This window comes from Lithobates pipiens, unplaced genomic scaffold (assembly GCF_037356315.1).
Source record: "Lithobates pipiens isolate NorthernLeopardFrog02 unplaced genomic scaffold, aLitPip1_a1.2 Scaffold_18, whole genome shotgun sequence".
Classification (NCBI taxonomy): domain Eukaryota; kingdom Metazoa; phylum Chordata; class Amphibia; order Anura; family Ranidae; genus Lithobates; species Lithobates pipiens.
In genome coordinates this window covers 373,907,940-373,924,806 of record NW_027507758.1, presented here as the reverse complement: position 1 = coordinate 373,924,806, position 16,867 = coordinate 373,907,940, and the positions used below count along the sequence as shown (strand labels likewise).

Genomic DNA, 16,867 nt, shown 5'->3' with positions numbered 1-16,867 from the left:
ATCCTGCGGTAGAAGGGCATTGGCTATTTCTCTGGGACAGGCAGACTTGTCACTAAGGTTGCTGCTTGTGATGGGGTAAAAGCGACATACATCACCGGTGCCCCTTCTGGTAAGCGAGACTGGTGTTGGGGCAGGGAAGGGGCACTGTTCCTTACGGTTGTCAGCATACGTTTGAGATCCTCCCGGAACTGTGAGTCTGGAGCCGGATTAGGGGTTAAATCAGCAGGTGGCCTTGCTGCCTGTTGGTCTTCCCACTCGGATGCTTCTTCATCATTAACATATCCAGGCTGTGAAGGTAGTGATTCCATATTAGGGAAGACAGGTGTGTGGTAGGAACCATCCTCGTTTAAAAACGGGAAGAACTGGGTATAGGCCATGGCTGGGCCTATTGGGTGTACCAAGATGGCCGCCGGCAGAAAGTGCACTGGGCTGTGCCTGAAGTGAGGGCTTGGGTGTAACCAGATGGCCGCCACTGGGAGTGGTCACAGTGGGTTGTGTTGGTGAGAAGGGAGTGGAAGTTAGGCGGATGGCAGGGTTGTCCCTCTCCTCCTTTGTTCCAGTTTTTTGTATATGGGGGCGGTACAGCCACATTATCAACTCTGTGATACACATACATAGTACAATTCGCATCTTTCTTGATTTCCTCTTCTATCCAACCCTCTTTGTGCAATGCCCTTGCCGTCCTGTACCATGCTTCTTCCACATCCAATAAGCCGTTATCACACAGAGCGCCCCTTTGTTCTCTTATCAGCACACGCCATTCCTCTGCTTGTAGTCTAGCAGCAGTTTTTCAAATCACAAACCTTCGCTATCTTGGACAACCTTTTAACTGCTTCACTGCCCTCTCTCCTCTTCACAATATCACAAGCTAGCATTCCTTTCTCCGGCTTAGTGTTCTTGTGCCCCATCTCCCCCTCCTCTCTTTGGGCCTCTCAACACGTAACCACTGTTTTTTACTCTGTTCTGCTCTTCTACAGCAGGCTCGGCCGACGATTTGAGGGGGGAGTGAGGACAACTGATAGCTTGATAACCCTCCTGCGTGGCTCTCTGTTCTATCTCTTTGAGGGTCTGCCCAAACCCCCCTTTCACCGGGTAATGTACGTTTAATCTCAAAACTAGCACGTCAGAGGTGGTGGGGAGCAGTGTCTTATGGCCCAACTGATCCTTCAGGTAGCCACCTTCTCGCACCTTCACCAATCCCCAACCCTCCTCGTGTATGGCAAACAGTAATCCACAAATACACTCAGGACAGGACATTACACCTGACACTCTTTGAACTGCAAAGATAGCTCTCGGGAGAAGCTCACCGGAGTTACAAGACTGCCAAATTCAAGCTAGCCTTCGTTCAGTCTGCCCAATCTGCAGCTGAGATTAACCCTCAGGAAAAGCTCACCCGAGAAGAACGTTTATAGACGTTTGCAAGACTGCCACTTCCGCAAGCCTTCTTTCAAACTGTCCTAACTCGTAGCTTGAGATTAACCCTAAGATGTCCTCTAACCTCGAGTAACCTGTCTATAAACGCCTGCAGAATTCCACCCCACCACTAGAGGTAGAATCTAGGGGTGAGGATGGACACACGCCTGCAGCTGCACTTTCAGTCTGCTAAATCCGCAGTCCTTCAGAATGACAGACACTGAACAGATAATAGTCAGCAGAAAACCATTAGCAGGTTTGTTAAAACAGCTCCAGGTGAGAAATAAGTTACCTGCCTCTTTGAACAATCGAAAGGAGCCAACAAGACAAAATCAACCGGCCCAATCAGAGAAGTCGTACAATGGTAAGGATAAATATGCTTACCGTACTGTTAGGGCTGCGCGCTTAATCCCCTTCTCTGATCTGGCCAGCTGTTCAGTCCTGGAATGCGGTCTCCCTTCGATTGAAGCCTGAAAGCCCCACGTTGGGCGCCAAATGAAATGGATAAGAACTACAAACTAGTTTGAGGTTATCTGCTGCTATTTCCAATTAAAAAGTATAAAATGTGCATGCACATTAGAAGTAAACACTCTCTGAGATACGTTCAGCTCAGGCTACTTCTAACTTCTGATTTATTCGTGGGCGGGGTTAATAATTTATACAGAAAGATACGTCATTGTTATGTCAGTCTAATAGGTACATCTTATTGGTTACAATACAAGAGAAATGAAGATGCTTGAAGTTTGGTTGAAGCTGGTTTTCTTATCTCAAATGCATTCTTCTAACGCGTGGGATGTAGGGTATAGACGCCATCTTAACTCCGAACGGAGAGTCAATCTGTATACTACATAATAAGTAAGGAGCATAGGAACATGTATACACATAAGCAAATAGACATTTTCTGATTATCATTATGTACATTAGATTTAACACTCCTTTTAAAGCTTCCAGTCTGTTATTCTAACTCAATCATCATTAGAGAGCGATTTCCAGCTTTGTCCTCTTCAACACTGACACCTGTGTTAACAAGAAAATCACGGACATGTCGTCAGCTGGTCCTTTTGTGACAGGGCTGAAATGCAGTGGAAATGTTTTTTTATGGGATTATATTAATTTTCATGGCAAAGAGGGACTTTGCAATTAATTGTAATTCATCTGATCACTCTTCATTACATTCTGAAGTATATGCAAATTGCCATCATAAAAACTGAGGCAGCAGACTTTGTGAAAATTAATATTTGTGTCATTCTTAAAACTTTTGTCCAGGGCTGTATTTAGGATCAATTTACCTACTAATGTTTAGAAAACTGTTAAATTACGCAGCAAAATTCCAACATGGCAGAAAACTTTGCATTTCGAGAATCAAAATGCACCCACTAACGCTTCTAAAGTCGGAACGATTGGGCTTATCTAACACTTTTTCAAACAACTTTCTATCCATGAATAGCCAGCTGTACACATAAGCACACGTGAACCTTAGGCTCGGTTCACACAGGGGCGACTTGTCCAGGCGACTTAGCCGCCTGACAAGTCGCGCTCCGTTCTGTACAATGGAACCGTTCTAATAGGAGCGACTCAAGTCGCTCCGACTTAGAAAAAAGGTTCCTGTACTACTTCAGGCGACTTGCATTGACTTCTATACATAAGTCATTTTGAAAGTCGCCGCTGATCGTGTACAGGTCGCGGCGCTGCAAGTAATGCCGCCCGTGTGAACCGAGCCTTATGGTGCACTGGGAAGAGACCACAATATGGGATAACAATGAAACAAGGAAAGCGGCTCCAGGTGAGTGAGTGAGTCTCTGATTAATTCCCACACACTAGTCAGGTGTAGCTCAGCTGGCATGCTGTCTAACAAATATAAGGAAATCATTCCGAATGGCTGCACTTCCAAAAATGCTTTTATTGAAGCTGTATATGACAAGCGGTTAATAGATGGAGCAGAGGACAAAGATAGGACGCGCTTTGCGCAAATGTTAGCGCTTAGTCATTACCTATTGGAACTAGTAATCACAATCACCTATATACTGCTCTAATGTGTTATCATTAGGTTACAGGTGAACTAAACAACTCAAATTAGTACTCAGCTGGTGTTACAAAGAAAACCTGGCTAGAATACACAGTACTTACACTCAAATCTGATGTAAAGAGTTCAATCTAAATGCACTGCCAGAAAAAAAAAATCTGATACACCAATTGAACGTGGCGCAAACTCTATACATCAGTCAAAATCATTGTATAGTTACAACATACACAAAACGTATATATGCATACATATACAATGAAGTTGATTTTGAGAACAAGAGAGAGAGAGAGAGAAAGAGAGAAAGAGAGAAAGAAAGAGAAAGAGAGAAAGAGAGAGAGAGAGAGAAAGAGAAAGAGAAAGAGAAAGAATAGGTGCTAATCATAAAATTATACTATACAAGATGCCAAATAGCCCAAAAGTATGAGTGCAGTCCAATACACCAGTGAAATAGGGTTAGAGTCATGTAGAAATTCTTAAAACCACACTTCAAAAGATCTCCTCCTCCTGATGCAGACAACTTAACCTTGTGTGCACACCACCACCATCCAGTATTCCATCAAACTCACAATGCCTGTCATATTATTGATAGGCAATAGCACATTTGGAATGTAAAAAAAACTCCACAGTCACACTTACAATGCTCTAGGTATCCGATCTTCTTGTCTTTAAAGCGGAGGGCTGTTTAAAAAAAAAAAAAAAGTCAGCAGCTGCAAACACTGCAGCTGCTGACTTAATCAGCCCACTTACCTTACCTGGCTCAACCGACCCATTTGTCCGTCACTTACAGTTGCCATGCGGTCCAACCCTTAACGCATTTCCTCTACAGACTTCATCAAAGGGGAAGGCAGAAGTCAGAGGAATGAGTCGGATGAGACACTGAACACTTACTGGTGAGGTTACATCTGGCTATACCTGACTGATTGCATTTTAACCCCATATCACTGGTGGAGTGAACTGCACATATACTTTTGGATTGTTTGATTGGCACCTTTTTTTGTATGAATATTATTTTTGTCATTCACACAGCTGCTTCAGTTTATGATACTTTTTGTGTCCGATATGATTGTTTGAAACTTTTAAGTCAATAAGTCAACGCGCAGACAAAATCCAGATAGACTTTATTTGTTCCCTGAAATAAATATTTGCACTCAAACATGCAAGCTTTTCATTCTTTTATGTGGGTAACAGCATATATGGTCATATAGCAAACTGTGGGCAGGTTGCCATGGATCCTTGGTCATTTATTAATTGTTAAAGGCAACTGACCACCTTTATTAAACATTCTGCTACATAAGTGGGAAATATATGGTATGTAATAAATGTTGTCTGTAAAAAAATGTTTTAAAACCAACAATGCCCGTTGCATCAGTACAAATAAAAGTACAATATTTTACATACCACTTCATATATTTCCCATCCATGAAGATTTACACACAAGAAATTTGGTGGCTTGCATTTGCCAAATAACCACAAGATGATGTACACATCTGGTGAGGGCAAAGTGTAAATATTTTATGGCACCAAAAATAAGTAATTCTTTCAATGCTATTTCGACTCTGAACATAAAGTCAATAAAGCCACCCTGGGAACATATGCTTGTGTGCTGGAACTGAAGCAGAAGATCCACAGGTATCATCTGGCATAGGATTCTGTAGTCAGGCAATAAAACTGTCCTGATCACTCATCTGACGATTCCTCCTCAGCTTCTTCCAACCACTGTATAAACTTCTGCAGCTATATGAATACATAGGAATAGTTTATGGCTAAAAAAACCAACACACGCAAAAACAGGTAAGAAAGCAAGAGAGAAATGCATAACACTTACCGCTTGCTTTTTACGCAGTTGTCGTCCCTTATCTGTTATGTCTGTTTGTGAAAACCATCGGAGAATCATCTCTTCTGCTAGTACATCCTGCTGGTAAAATCCCATTAGAACCTACAGTGGAAAAATAAATACATATGATTAAAATGCAAAGAGTTCAATACTAGAGAGAATCCAGTATTAGCACCAAAAATATACACAGGTGGAAAGAAAACATTCTTATACTGCAGGGAGACAAAAACTGATTTAACAGTTAAGACAAACACTTCATGGGACAGTGATACTACTAGCATATCAAATAACTGTTATTTTCAATCTGAGTATTTTCAGTCTGCCAGGTCTCTTGGATGGGGAGAATCAGCTTCATCAATCCAGCAAAATACAGAGTTGTTTCACAGTTCAGAGCTGGAACACATTTTCTGAGATCGAGGCTGTCTGTGTCAATGGAGGCAGCAGCGGTACTCTGGAGTGAGCATGTACGGGTGCCACTTTCCCTGGGGCCACCCTATGAAGAGGAGGGACGCAAAAAGAAAAAGGATCGGGCTGCTCCGTGCAAAACAATTGTACAGAGCAGGCAAGTATGGGCAGATTTGTTATTTTTACGTAAAAAACAAAACAAAAAAACTGTATAACCACTTTAACCCCTTCCCTCCCATGATATATCCAAATAATGACTGCAGCACAGGCTTACTTGGCTGGGAGGGCATCTATTGACATCCTCCCATGATCACGCTTCCCGCACGACCACTGAGGCGCACTCTATGATCACCAAGTCCATCGGACTGACAGAGGCTGTGTCCAATGACAGCTGATCATGGATGTCAACACAAGCCATATATCAGTTTTCTTTACTCACGCTGAGAGCGTGAGGAGAGAAGTAGAGAGCCGATAACTGGCTTTTAAGGGCCATCAACACTGATATTCAGGGCACTTATTTTAGTCCAGTCCCAACAGTGCCCGCCATTGCTTCCAATCATTGCCCATCAGTAGCTCATTAGTGTTACCCAGCAGTGCTGCCTCATCAATGCCCACCAATAAAAGAGAAAAATTACCTGTTTGCAAATTTTATAATAAAACTATGTTTCTGTCTTTTTTTCGTTTGTTGAGCAAAAAATAAAAAACCCAGTGGTGATTAAATACCACCAAAAGAAAGCTCCAAAAAAGAAAATATAAAGAAAAATTTAATTTGGGTACAGGGTTGCATGACAGTGCAATTGTTATTCAAAATGTGACAGCGGTGAATGATAAAAATTGGCTTGGGCAAGAAGGGGGTTATTATATCCTCTGTGTTGTGAGAGACACAACACTGGAACAACGGATGTTTATTTCAGTACTCACTGTACACTGCAACATGCATCTCAGGACAGTACATTTTATTATGCTCATTACATGTGCTCTAAGATGGCTACTATGCCCCTTGACCCTTGTCATCACTCCTGGGTGGAGCCAGCCTTAAAGTGACAGTACATGTGGAACCCTTCAGGTATAACAGAGGTAAAAGTGCCTGATAGGCAAGTGGTTAAAGCTGTCAGCTGATCAGCCTCTAGTTGTTCTGATTTTAGGCACAGTGCCAATAAAAGAGCAACTGAAATGTGCAGAACAGGGTAAGACAGAGCATTATTATCCTATCCTTTTCAGCCAAGGAAGTTGTCATCTTAGCCTCTGTTTGATCTGCAACTGCAATGGTGTTGCACATGTGATCAGTTATGACACCAGCAATTTGATGATTGTTTGACAGTTTGTTTGAAAGCACAAGCGATTGTGACAATTGGCATTCCCAGCACTGTGTTTTAAACCACTAATATCGATGGCTTTAGATCTGCTTTAAGCAGTATAGACACTTATTTTCACACCCTGTTCACATCCAGCGATCAGGGATTACAAATCACACGGCAATTTTGGCAAAACGCAGCATGATTGTTCAGGTGCCATTCATTTTCAGAGACAACTAAATGCAGCACAAATTTGGCATGATAAATCGTGCTTGAATTGTGGAAAACTGCACTGCGTGAAGCTTAAAGCCCAAAAAGGATAAAGAGCTTCTTTTGGGTGGCAAGTTTCATGCAATACAATTGCATTGAAAATAAATGGCACCTGAACAAGCATGCTGCTTTTTGCCAGCATTGCAGTGCTATTTGAAATCCTGGCGATTCTGTCAGCGATCCCAAATTGCTAGATGTGAACGGGCCCTTAATTTTATACATAGCTATATCTGCAAAAGAGGCAAGCCTGAAAATTGATCTATCAGGACTAAATCTTCTGAATAAACTTATTTTTTTTAAATGGAATTAATCCCATTGATGGTTTTCTAAAACAGTTACATTCAAGGCATGCCATGAATGAGAACTGTCACAGTTACTTATGGTGTTGACCAAACTGTCAAACCATCAAATGGATGGTGGCACATCCAATTACGCACACAGCACTATGGCAACTGCAAATCAAACAGAGGCTAAAATGGCAGCTTGTACTAACAAAGTAGCTTGTACTATACCAGTTTTGATCAAATTGTCATTTGACTATTATCATATATACATTATATGGATTAAATCCCCAAATTAAAAAATTTGATGCAGGTCGTACAAAAATCTATCAATTTCTTTCCTGTATTGCACTACCCAGCACAGCCAGAGCTCCCCCCTTTTCACCAACTGGGTATAGGGTTCATTGAGCCAAGCAGCAGTTCTGCAGAGAGCATAACCACGTGGCCGTTTTGTTGAATACAATGTAAAGCATCTAAGAATAAAAATGTCCAATTAAAGTGGTAGTATACCTACAAGCCTATACAAAGACTTACCTGTAGGTACAGTAAATATCTCCTAAACTGTCACAGTTTAGGAGATATCTACTTTAAACAGTGCCTGGCGATTGCATCAGCGCATGTGCTCTCTCTCAATGGACAGCGTGCCACCCATAGAGAGCAGTGCAGCAGACATGAAACAGCAGTTAAACAGCGGCTGCCCGCAAATCCAGAAAGAAGACTGGGTGGTGAGGGGAGCCTTGTCTGCGGTGACAGCGCACCACTGTAGGGCTTAGTTTTCAAGCAAGTGTTTCATAATGCGCTATAATGCGACGCATACTACCCATATTATGAATTATTTTTAGATTTACAACTTTATTTGAATAGGATTTCAATATGAATAGGCTCATCGAGCTGAATATTTTACCAGCAGACCTAGATAAGGCTTACATGTTTAACCACTTAAAGGACCACCCCACGTACATATACTTCAGCTGGGGGGACCCCTTAAGTGCAAAATCATGCATCTGTACGTGTTTTTTTTCTTCGGCTCCGGAGCCCACTCCTGCTGTGATTGGACACAGCGTAAGCCAATCAGAGGGTCCGGCGAACGCAATGCACGCCGGCCACCCGCAATCATTCTGAGAGGCAGAGAGACCGATCGCCGTTCTGCCAGGGGGAAAATGGAGATCTTGTTCTCAGATTTTCTTTAGTGAAAAGCCCATCCCCCAATGGTAGAAAGCACTCATAGGGAACACACTCGATTGCCTCTGATGTAAACCTATTCCCTGCCAGTGTCATTAATACAGTAACCGTGCATAATTTTTTTAAGCCCTGGTCACTGTAATAATGCCACTGGTCCCCAAAAAGTGTCCGCTACAATGTCGCAGTTGTGCTAAAAATTGCTGATCGCCACCATTAATGGTAAACAAAAATAAAAAATATTCCACAAAAATATCCCATAGTTTATAGACGCAATAACTTTTGCGCAAACCAATCAATAGACGTTTATTAGGATTTTTTTTTCCAAAAATATTGCATTTTCTTTAAATTGTTGGTCTTGTTTATTGCGCAAAAAATAAAAGCCAGAGGTAATCAAATACCATCAAAAGAAAGCTCTATTTGTGGGGGGGGGGGGGGGGGGGGGGGAAGAAATCTATTTTATTGGGTACAGTATCAAACGACCACGCAATTGTCAGTTGAAGCAATGCAGTGTCGTATCGCAAAAATGGCCTGGTCAGGAAGGGGGTAAAACCTTCTGGAGCTGAAGTGGTTAAATCTATCACTCTTGGGGTCATCCTGTTACTTCACCTTTGCAATTGCTGCCCAAAGGGACTCGTGGTCCAGGAAGAATTCTTCCATAGCTACAAGACAACACAAGTGATCTGAAGCACGCTTTAGATAGTTCTTGAAAAGTGGAGTCCATCTCTTCAGGAGCTAGTAAACCAGAAAAGAGGAGATCATTTTATATATTTTAAACCATAAACACTAGAAACAAATGTAAAAAGAAAGCATTCTGGTTTCTTTACTACTGCCTAGATCAAAGAGCATTCAACATTTTACAACCCATTTTCTTCTGTTATATGCTTTTACCGTTATATTAAATAGCAACCTTCTACAGTCAGAATTTTTTTTTTTTTTTCCACTGAATGACTGACTGGATTTCACAGAGAACAGAAATTTAAAAACGCTTCCCTTTTGTAAATCCTTTAAATAACAAAGTCAAGAGCATAACCTATGTACAATCTCTACGTGTTCAGAAAGGTTAACCCTGACCTCTTTATCTTCACCAACCTCACAGACCAGAGAAGCTAAAAAGTATTATTTCAGGCAAAATCAGATTGGATAGTTTCTATAATCTGAAAACAAATTGGCTTCAGAATAAGACAAGAACACTTACAGGTAGCAGAGTGCTGCAGTAAGGGTTGACATCAAGCACTCCATTCAACTGCTGCAAAGGGAACTCTAATACCACCTTACATAAAACTTGCATGACTTCCACAAGAGAGATATTGTAGGCATGTCTGTGTGGATAAAAAAAAAGAAAAGTTGAATCTGCATTCCTGAAGTATCTACATTTAGGGCTGAAACAACTAATCGATTATTCAAAAACTGATTGATTATGAAAATTAGTTGTCAACTATTTTCATAATCGATCAATAAGCCTGCCGATTAGTTGGCCTGCATACAGAATGCATTATTTGTTTAGATATCAGGAAATACAGTGCAGCACACTTGAAGCTCAGTACACCGTTCATACATGTCAATAAGTGCCTGAGAGCTTGTGAATGTGTGAGGAGCAATGCCTCATGGGGCATGTAGTCCTCAGCAGGAAGTGAGTGGTTCTAAAGGCAGAAGGTTTTTTTTTTTTTTTAACTTGCTATAGGGGCGCTCTATACAGCAGCTTGCTATTGGGGCACTCTGAAGGCAGGAGACAGAAGCATCGGTGGAGGGACCCCAGAAGAGGAGAATCAGGGCTGCTCTGTGCAAAACCATTACACGGAGCAAGGGCCAGTACTAGTATAATATTTTTTTAAAATAAATAAACCCTTAAAAGATTGTGTGCAGAGAAGATCCGCATCTGAACCTAGAAATGGTGGAGGCCGATATACTGGAGGTAATATAGTGAATTACAATTACTAGTATTGTTCATTATATTTAAAATTATATTGATGGAAAAAAAAAAAAAAAAGTCTCAGCTTTTTAACTACTTTAATATCCACTTCTCACCCAAGGCACGTCATATGACGTCCTTGACTTAATCGGGTATATATATGAATGAAGCCTGCAGCTACAGACTTAATTCAGATCGGCTTTTTTAGCCGGCGATTCCCTGCACCATAAGAATGATTATAGCGGCTGTTCCGCCGATTGAGGGGACACCCCCCCACGTGCTTCTACCGACTCAACGCTTCCATCGGTGAGTCGGACACAGGATCTGCCAGCCCCGGATGGTGACAATAGAGATTTTTGGCAGACCAGATGGTCGCCGGAGTCTCTATGATCGTTCGGAGGTCAGGCGCAATGTTATGACGTCACACCCAGTCTCTATATTCAAATGAATGGTGCCACCTCAGCTGGGAAGCCTAGATCCCTTTTTTTATTTTTTTTATTTCAGGCTTCCCAGCCTAGAGGCAAGATGTGGAGTCTTATTGACCCCATATCTCACTGTTAAGAGGACCGATCGTGCCATATTCCTATTACAGGGGATGTTTACATTACTTGTAATAGGAATAAAAGTGATCATTATTTTAATTTTTTTTAAAGAAAAATTACCAATAAAAAAAAAAAACATTTTTAAAGTGCCCCTGTCACCGTGCGTTCTCACACAGAAGCTAACGCATTCGCAAGTGAGGTATCGCCATGAACGTTAGAGCGAGAGCAATAATTCTAGCCCTAGACCGAAGTTTGGTGCCATTCCAACGGTGTGTGCAATTTTGAAGAGTGACATGTTAGGTATCTATTTACTCGGCAAAACTTTATCTTTCACATTATACAAAAAAACTGGGCCTTTAATTTTATTTTTTTTCTTTAAGTGTGAGATTTAAACACTTCTAGACGCAAATGCGGCTAAACGCTGCATGTAAACACGGCAAAACAGACGTTTCAAACATGGGTTACTATCTGTCAAGTTAAATCATTCAGGAGAGGTCGTAAAAATGTCCCACGTACATTAAGCCATAGGAAAGATCTCAGCACTGCAGGAGGAAAATTTACAATACTGATTTACAGCAGAACACAGTCTGTAGAATATATAATTATGGGATGTGTCCACAGTTCAGCAATGATTAAACAAAGCATGTAAGGCAATATGTTTAACTCCTGTTGTGGCTGGAAGGGGAGAGATTGCAACCACTGCCAGTAACAGAAAACCTAGTAGTGTGGCTGGAAAACGAGGTGTAATGTTTGTTTAAGCAGGCGAGTTCAAATTTAACATGTACAAGCCTAGTATACCCACCCACATTCACTGCAATTCCCAAAGGTTCATGGGAAATGTAGTTCTTTTTCCTGTAAAGCGAGACAAGAGGATATTACGTAATCCCTACTGTACCACCTCCTCCTTAGCAGAGAAGATGCAATGTTTTCAATTACAAAAGGCGACATCCTGAAAATTCAGATTGCAACCAGTCAAATCAGCAGGATGCAGAAAGGGTGAGCACGGGGCACAAAGAATGTAAAGGTTAAAAAGGTATATTAACCATTATCCCACTATAATATACAGCAGGTAAAGTACGTATTGAACACATCACCAATTTTCGAGGTAAATATATTTATTACTACTATAACATAGTTCTCTTTTGGGCCACAGGAGTACAATTATTAAATCAACTCCTGTGGGAGTCAACTGATAGCAGGCTATCAGCGGACATGGCAAGGCTGCACCACGTTTGGGAAAGATTCTGACAATATTGCTGGGATCCATCAGGCTACCTTCTCAGCCAACTGTGCCTTCCACGCGCAGATGAAAGCAGGAACCAGCCACACCTGCTCCCTTTCCACCTTTTCGCTCCAGGGTGTGCTAGAGGAGCAGTCTAAGGGACAGATTGCGAGTTTATGGACTAGCGGATGAGTGCTCTGTCGGCTCTTAAAGCTAGCATGGGAAAGCTGCAGTGTCATGGATGTCAGTAAAGATGTATTTTTTCTACTAAACTCCTATTTCTCCTTGTAGAAAATTTTACAACTTACTTGAGAGAGTTGATTTCTAGGAGAAGATTTTCACATGAAATGTTCTCCTCTACGCCCCTCTGTAGTGTTCCCAAAACCTCATTCTGAAAAACTAAATTGAAAAAATGCATATGAAATAGGAAATAAGAGGAGGGAAGCCATTTCGTTAAATTGTTTTTGTGAACAGAATTTTTTTCTTCCAATGTACAGTATTTCAGGTATATTAGTAATTACTCAAACAGACAGCAATTCATAAACATTGAACATGTTCTTTATACTTAGTTACAAGTCATCACCTTTAATATCATCAAGAAGAGGTGAGACTGGCCGACTGTTTATTTGATGTGAAGGTGTGCTCGTTCCGCTATCACTATCACTGTCCTCTTCACTGGTAGTGGTAAGGCCTAGGGTTAGAAAGAAGACAGTGCTATACCATGAGGAAATTAAAAATGCGCTTTGGTACAATGTACTTGAAGTGTTGGTGCTCTTTTTCTTGCATCCATCCTGGTGCAGAGCTGAAGGTCTAACAATTTAAGTTAAGATTAGGAAATGAGCATCCCAACTAAGCATAATTTTATGCCTAGAATGCAATTAAAGAAAGAAAGAAAGAAAGAAAGAAAGAAAGAAAGAAAGAAAGAAAGAAAGAAAGAAAGAAAGAAAGAAAGAAAGAAAGAAAGAAAGAAAGAAAGAAAGAAAGAAAGAAAGAAAGAAAGAAAGAAAGAAAGAAAAGAAAAGAAATGAAAAGAAAGAAAAGAAAGCTCTCTGATCACCCTCCACTGGAGCTCATAATCCAGGTAACTAGACCTAATGGTGGCCAGGTTTGGTAGACGAGACCTTACTGGATCGTGGAGCCATTGGTTCTATATACCTGTACAGATGCCATTTTCAGTTACTGGTTGAAGAATGCCTGGGGAATGTCAGAAATAATTACTTGGTATGCTTTTAAGGCAGTTTTAAGGGGGGCTTATATGAAAGGAGTCTCAGACCTTAAGAAAGCCAATAGGGAACGGGAGGCTACTTTAGCTGCCAAGTTAAAAGGGTCACTATGTAGAGGATCCTTCCCTTGAAGGATGCACAAAGCTTATGAGATGGCCCTAGTGGCAAAAACTCAGAAACATCTATTGTATCAACACCAGAAGACAATTTGACAGTCGGGACAAAAAAAAAAATTAAAACTGGTTGCCTTCTTAGCTAGGCCTATACCCGACCCCATCGCTACATCTAGTATCTGAAAGTTCAGCCACTCTCCATTCTACACACGATAAAATTATGGATCCCTTTTACAGTTTTATTTAATCCTTTATAAATCCCAAGCCCATTATACTCCCCCGGAGATTTATGAATACGTAGACTATAACATTCCCTACATTATCAAATCAACAACAATTATGCCTGGAAGCACCCATCTCCATAGAGAATATAGATCATGCCCTTAAAAACTTTGCTAAACATAAAACTTCTGAACCGGACAGGTTCCCCATTGAATGGTATATGACGCATCAGGATTGTCTTGGTCCCATTATACACGCTTTACTCCACTATCTTTCAACAAAAAAAAAAAACGCCTCCGTCTATGTGAGAGGCCTTAATTGTATTGATTCCTAAACCTAATAAAGACCCCTTTACTGTGAATCCTATAGACCAATTTACTCGATAAATACGGATCTCAAGATTTTCAAAATCCTAGCCTCCCACATGAACTTGGTAATTACAACACTAATAAACCCAGATCAAACTGGTTTTATTCCTAGACGATCTATATATATCAATATAGAAAGATAATTTACTAACCTTTAGTTAGGAGCTATTCAAAGATAAGGAGACAAGGGGAAATGGAGCCAGAACAGTGGAAAATATGAGCCATTTATAGACCAGGACGTGCAGAAGGGAGAGCTTAACATGGATCAGAGTAGAAATTGGTCATGGCCTGGTTCAGAAAGCATAGCATGATGTGTGGCTTAATAAAAAACAAACTCTAGCATCTTTAGGTAATGTCCCCTTGGCTTGGCGCAACTTTTCCTAGTCGGGGCATTGAGACTTTTTAATGTACTGTAAATGGCGGCACAGAAAACATTGCATAGTGGCAAATGGAGAACACAAAATGCTAGAAACATTGTAGCACCTTGTCTTCACAATAAAGCATTATACAAAACTACAAGGTTTGCAAAAGGTGCAGCACTGAATGGAGCAGATTTTATGGTAGAGAGGAATTGGTCGAGGTTGAAAGCACTGCGACCAAGTTCAGAAATAGGGAGGCTACACTGTAGATGAAAAGTGAAGACTTGCAAAAAAGGCTACTGAAAACAATATAGGGAGAGTTGCAGCAGCATTTTAGTGCAGACATAGGAGCCGTAACAAGCATTAATGTGGTACCATGCGTTAATGCAGATACTTAGACACTGTATTTTTTCACATATTTGAGGACGACCATAAGGAGATCATAGCCTGCATGGTAGGCATTTGGAACACTCGGGAAGAAAGTCTACAGGAGATATGGATATTCCAGAGGAAACAATGTGTGTGCTGAAGACAAATAGCAATCCAAAACTGCAAAAAGGGTTGTATCTGACAAGTGGCACAGACTCTGCTGCTACATTCACCCCTGGTGGTAGTGAAACCAGAAATTGCCATTTTGATTTATTCTACATACTGTACAAAGGAAGGACTAAGTCATATTGGCTATGCAGCTGGTCAGGGATAAAGCAAACAATAGAATTGGGACTCCATAAAATAGAGCTCAAGAAAAGAAAAGCCGACTACCTCTGTTCTGTCAATAAGGACAAGCAGCAATGGAGGAGGCAGCTTTCGGGAAAAGTCATTAAAAGCATGATCTACTCATTTATAATACAAATTTCACACAGCGCCACATTTACAGTGTGGGGTATTCTTCTTCAATATTTTCCCCATTGCCATTTCATACTCACCCCACATAATACTCTGCAATGCATTGTCGTCGTCGTCCTCTTTGTTATCTTGAATGTCTGAAATTTTCCATACATAACCTTCTCCTTTCAATCCAACTTCATCCTTGTTGTAAACTGTGAAAAAAAAAAACAACATACTAAAATGCTAGAAAAGCCTGCCAGAGATAGATAAATGATTTTTATTATTTCATTAACCCCTTCATGCCAACCATACGCAAAAATGCGGCCCCACTCGACTTTTGCCACAGTCTCGCATATTTGAGTATGCCCCTTTGTGCTGGGAGTGCGCTGCATGGCGTGCTCCATGCACAGAGACCGGGTTGTCACCGAGAGACCCTGGACCCATTCTAACCATCCGATACGTCCGATTCCGGGTCACATGATCGCTGTGATAGCCTCCGATTGGCCATCTCAGTGATCAGTCGCTGTAAAGCCTATCCGTGTTTTCTGTCTATGTGAATGGACAAGAGAGATGCATTGCATCACTCACTATATATATATATATTTTTTTTTTAACAAAATCACCTAGATCAAGGATTGATATAGGTCAGTACCAGGTTTAGTGTTTGGGTCAAGTTTAGCGTCAAAGGTCTGAGTGAGTATTTTTTGGACGTGATTTTATCTTTTTTTAAATTATTATCAGTGTTGGTGTATTTTAGGTATGATTTAAAAAAAAAAAATCATAAAAAAAAATGTTTTTTTACTATTTTGGGCCAGTTTTCCTTGGATAAAAATAAAAAAATAAAATCAGGCAATATCCATTAACATTTACCACCAAATGAAAGCCCAATTTGGCCTTAAAAAAACAAGGTACAGGTATAATCCACCTGGATGCACAGAGTAGATGTGATGATAGTAAAACTGTACCTAACACATAGAAATTGCAAAATTGGACTTAGGCATTTCAATTAGTATTAACCTTAGAAGCGAAGGGGTTAATCATAACCTACATATTTAAGCCCTTATTACCTTTGACTTTTAACGTATCCTTTTCTTTACCACTGGATGAATCATCGCTAAATTCATCATCATCGTCTTCATCCTCATCTGGATGATGTAGTGAAATAACAGTGTTCTTTGGCAGATTTATATTAGGGCCAACAATTACCTATAGATGGACATAGTAATATAAAAGGACAAAGTAGCACTTTAAGGTAAATTCACTTTAAAAGATTACAAATGCTGTGATCTTCTTAACAGAAACTTGTTAAAATGAGATTTGCCCTTCTATCACACAAGCATAGAATGAACTTGTGCTTCAAATGATATCAAAACGTACC

General features: G+C 40.7%; 1 protein-coding gene across 1 annotated transcript in view; it reads right to left on the bottom strand.

Moving 5' to 3' along the window:
* Positions 1-4,537: 4,537 nt before the first annotated feature.
* EIF2B5 (eukaryotic translation initiation factor 2B subunit epsilon) overlaps positions 4,538-16,867 on the bottom strand; it is a 74,156-nt gene continuing 61,826 nt past the window's right edge. Inside the window, exons 9-16 of the mRNA XM_077487707.1 lie at positions 16,557-16,695; positions 15,588-15,701; positions 12,960-13,067; positions 12,685-12,775; positions 9,899-10,022; positions 9,310-9,435; positions 5,262-5,372; positions 4,538-5,170 (exon numbers count right to left, since the gene is read on the bottom strand). Coding sequence (XP_077343833.1) covers positions 5,114-5,170; positions 5,262-5,372; positions 9,310-9,435; positions 9,899-10,022; positions 12,685-12,775; positions 12,960-13,067; positions 15,588-15,701; positions 16,557-16,695 — 870 coding nt within the window. The 3' untranslated portion in view covers positions 4,538-5,113. The remainder of the gene's footprint in view (positions 5,171-5,261; positions 5,373-9,309; positions 9,436-9,898; positions 10,023-12,684; positions 12,776-12,959; positions 13,068-15,587; positions 15,702-16,556; positions 16,696-16,867) is intronic.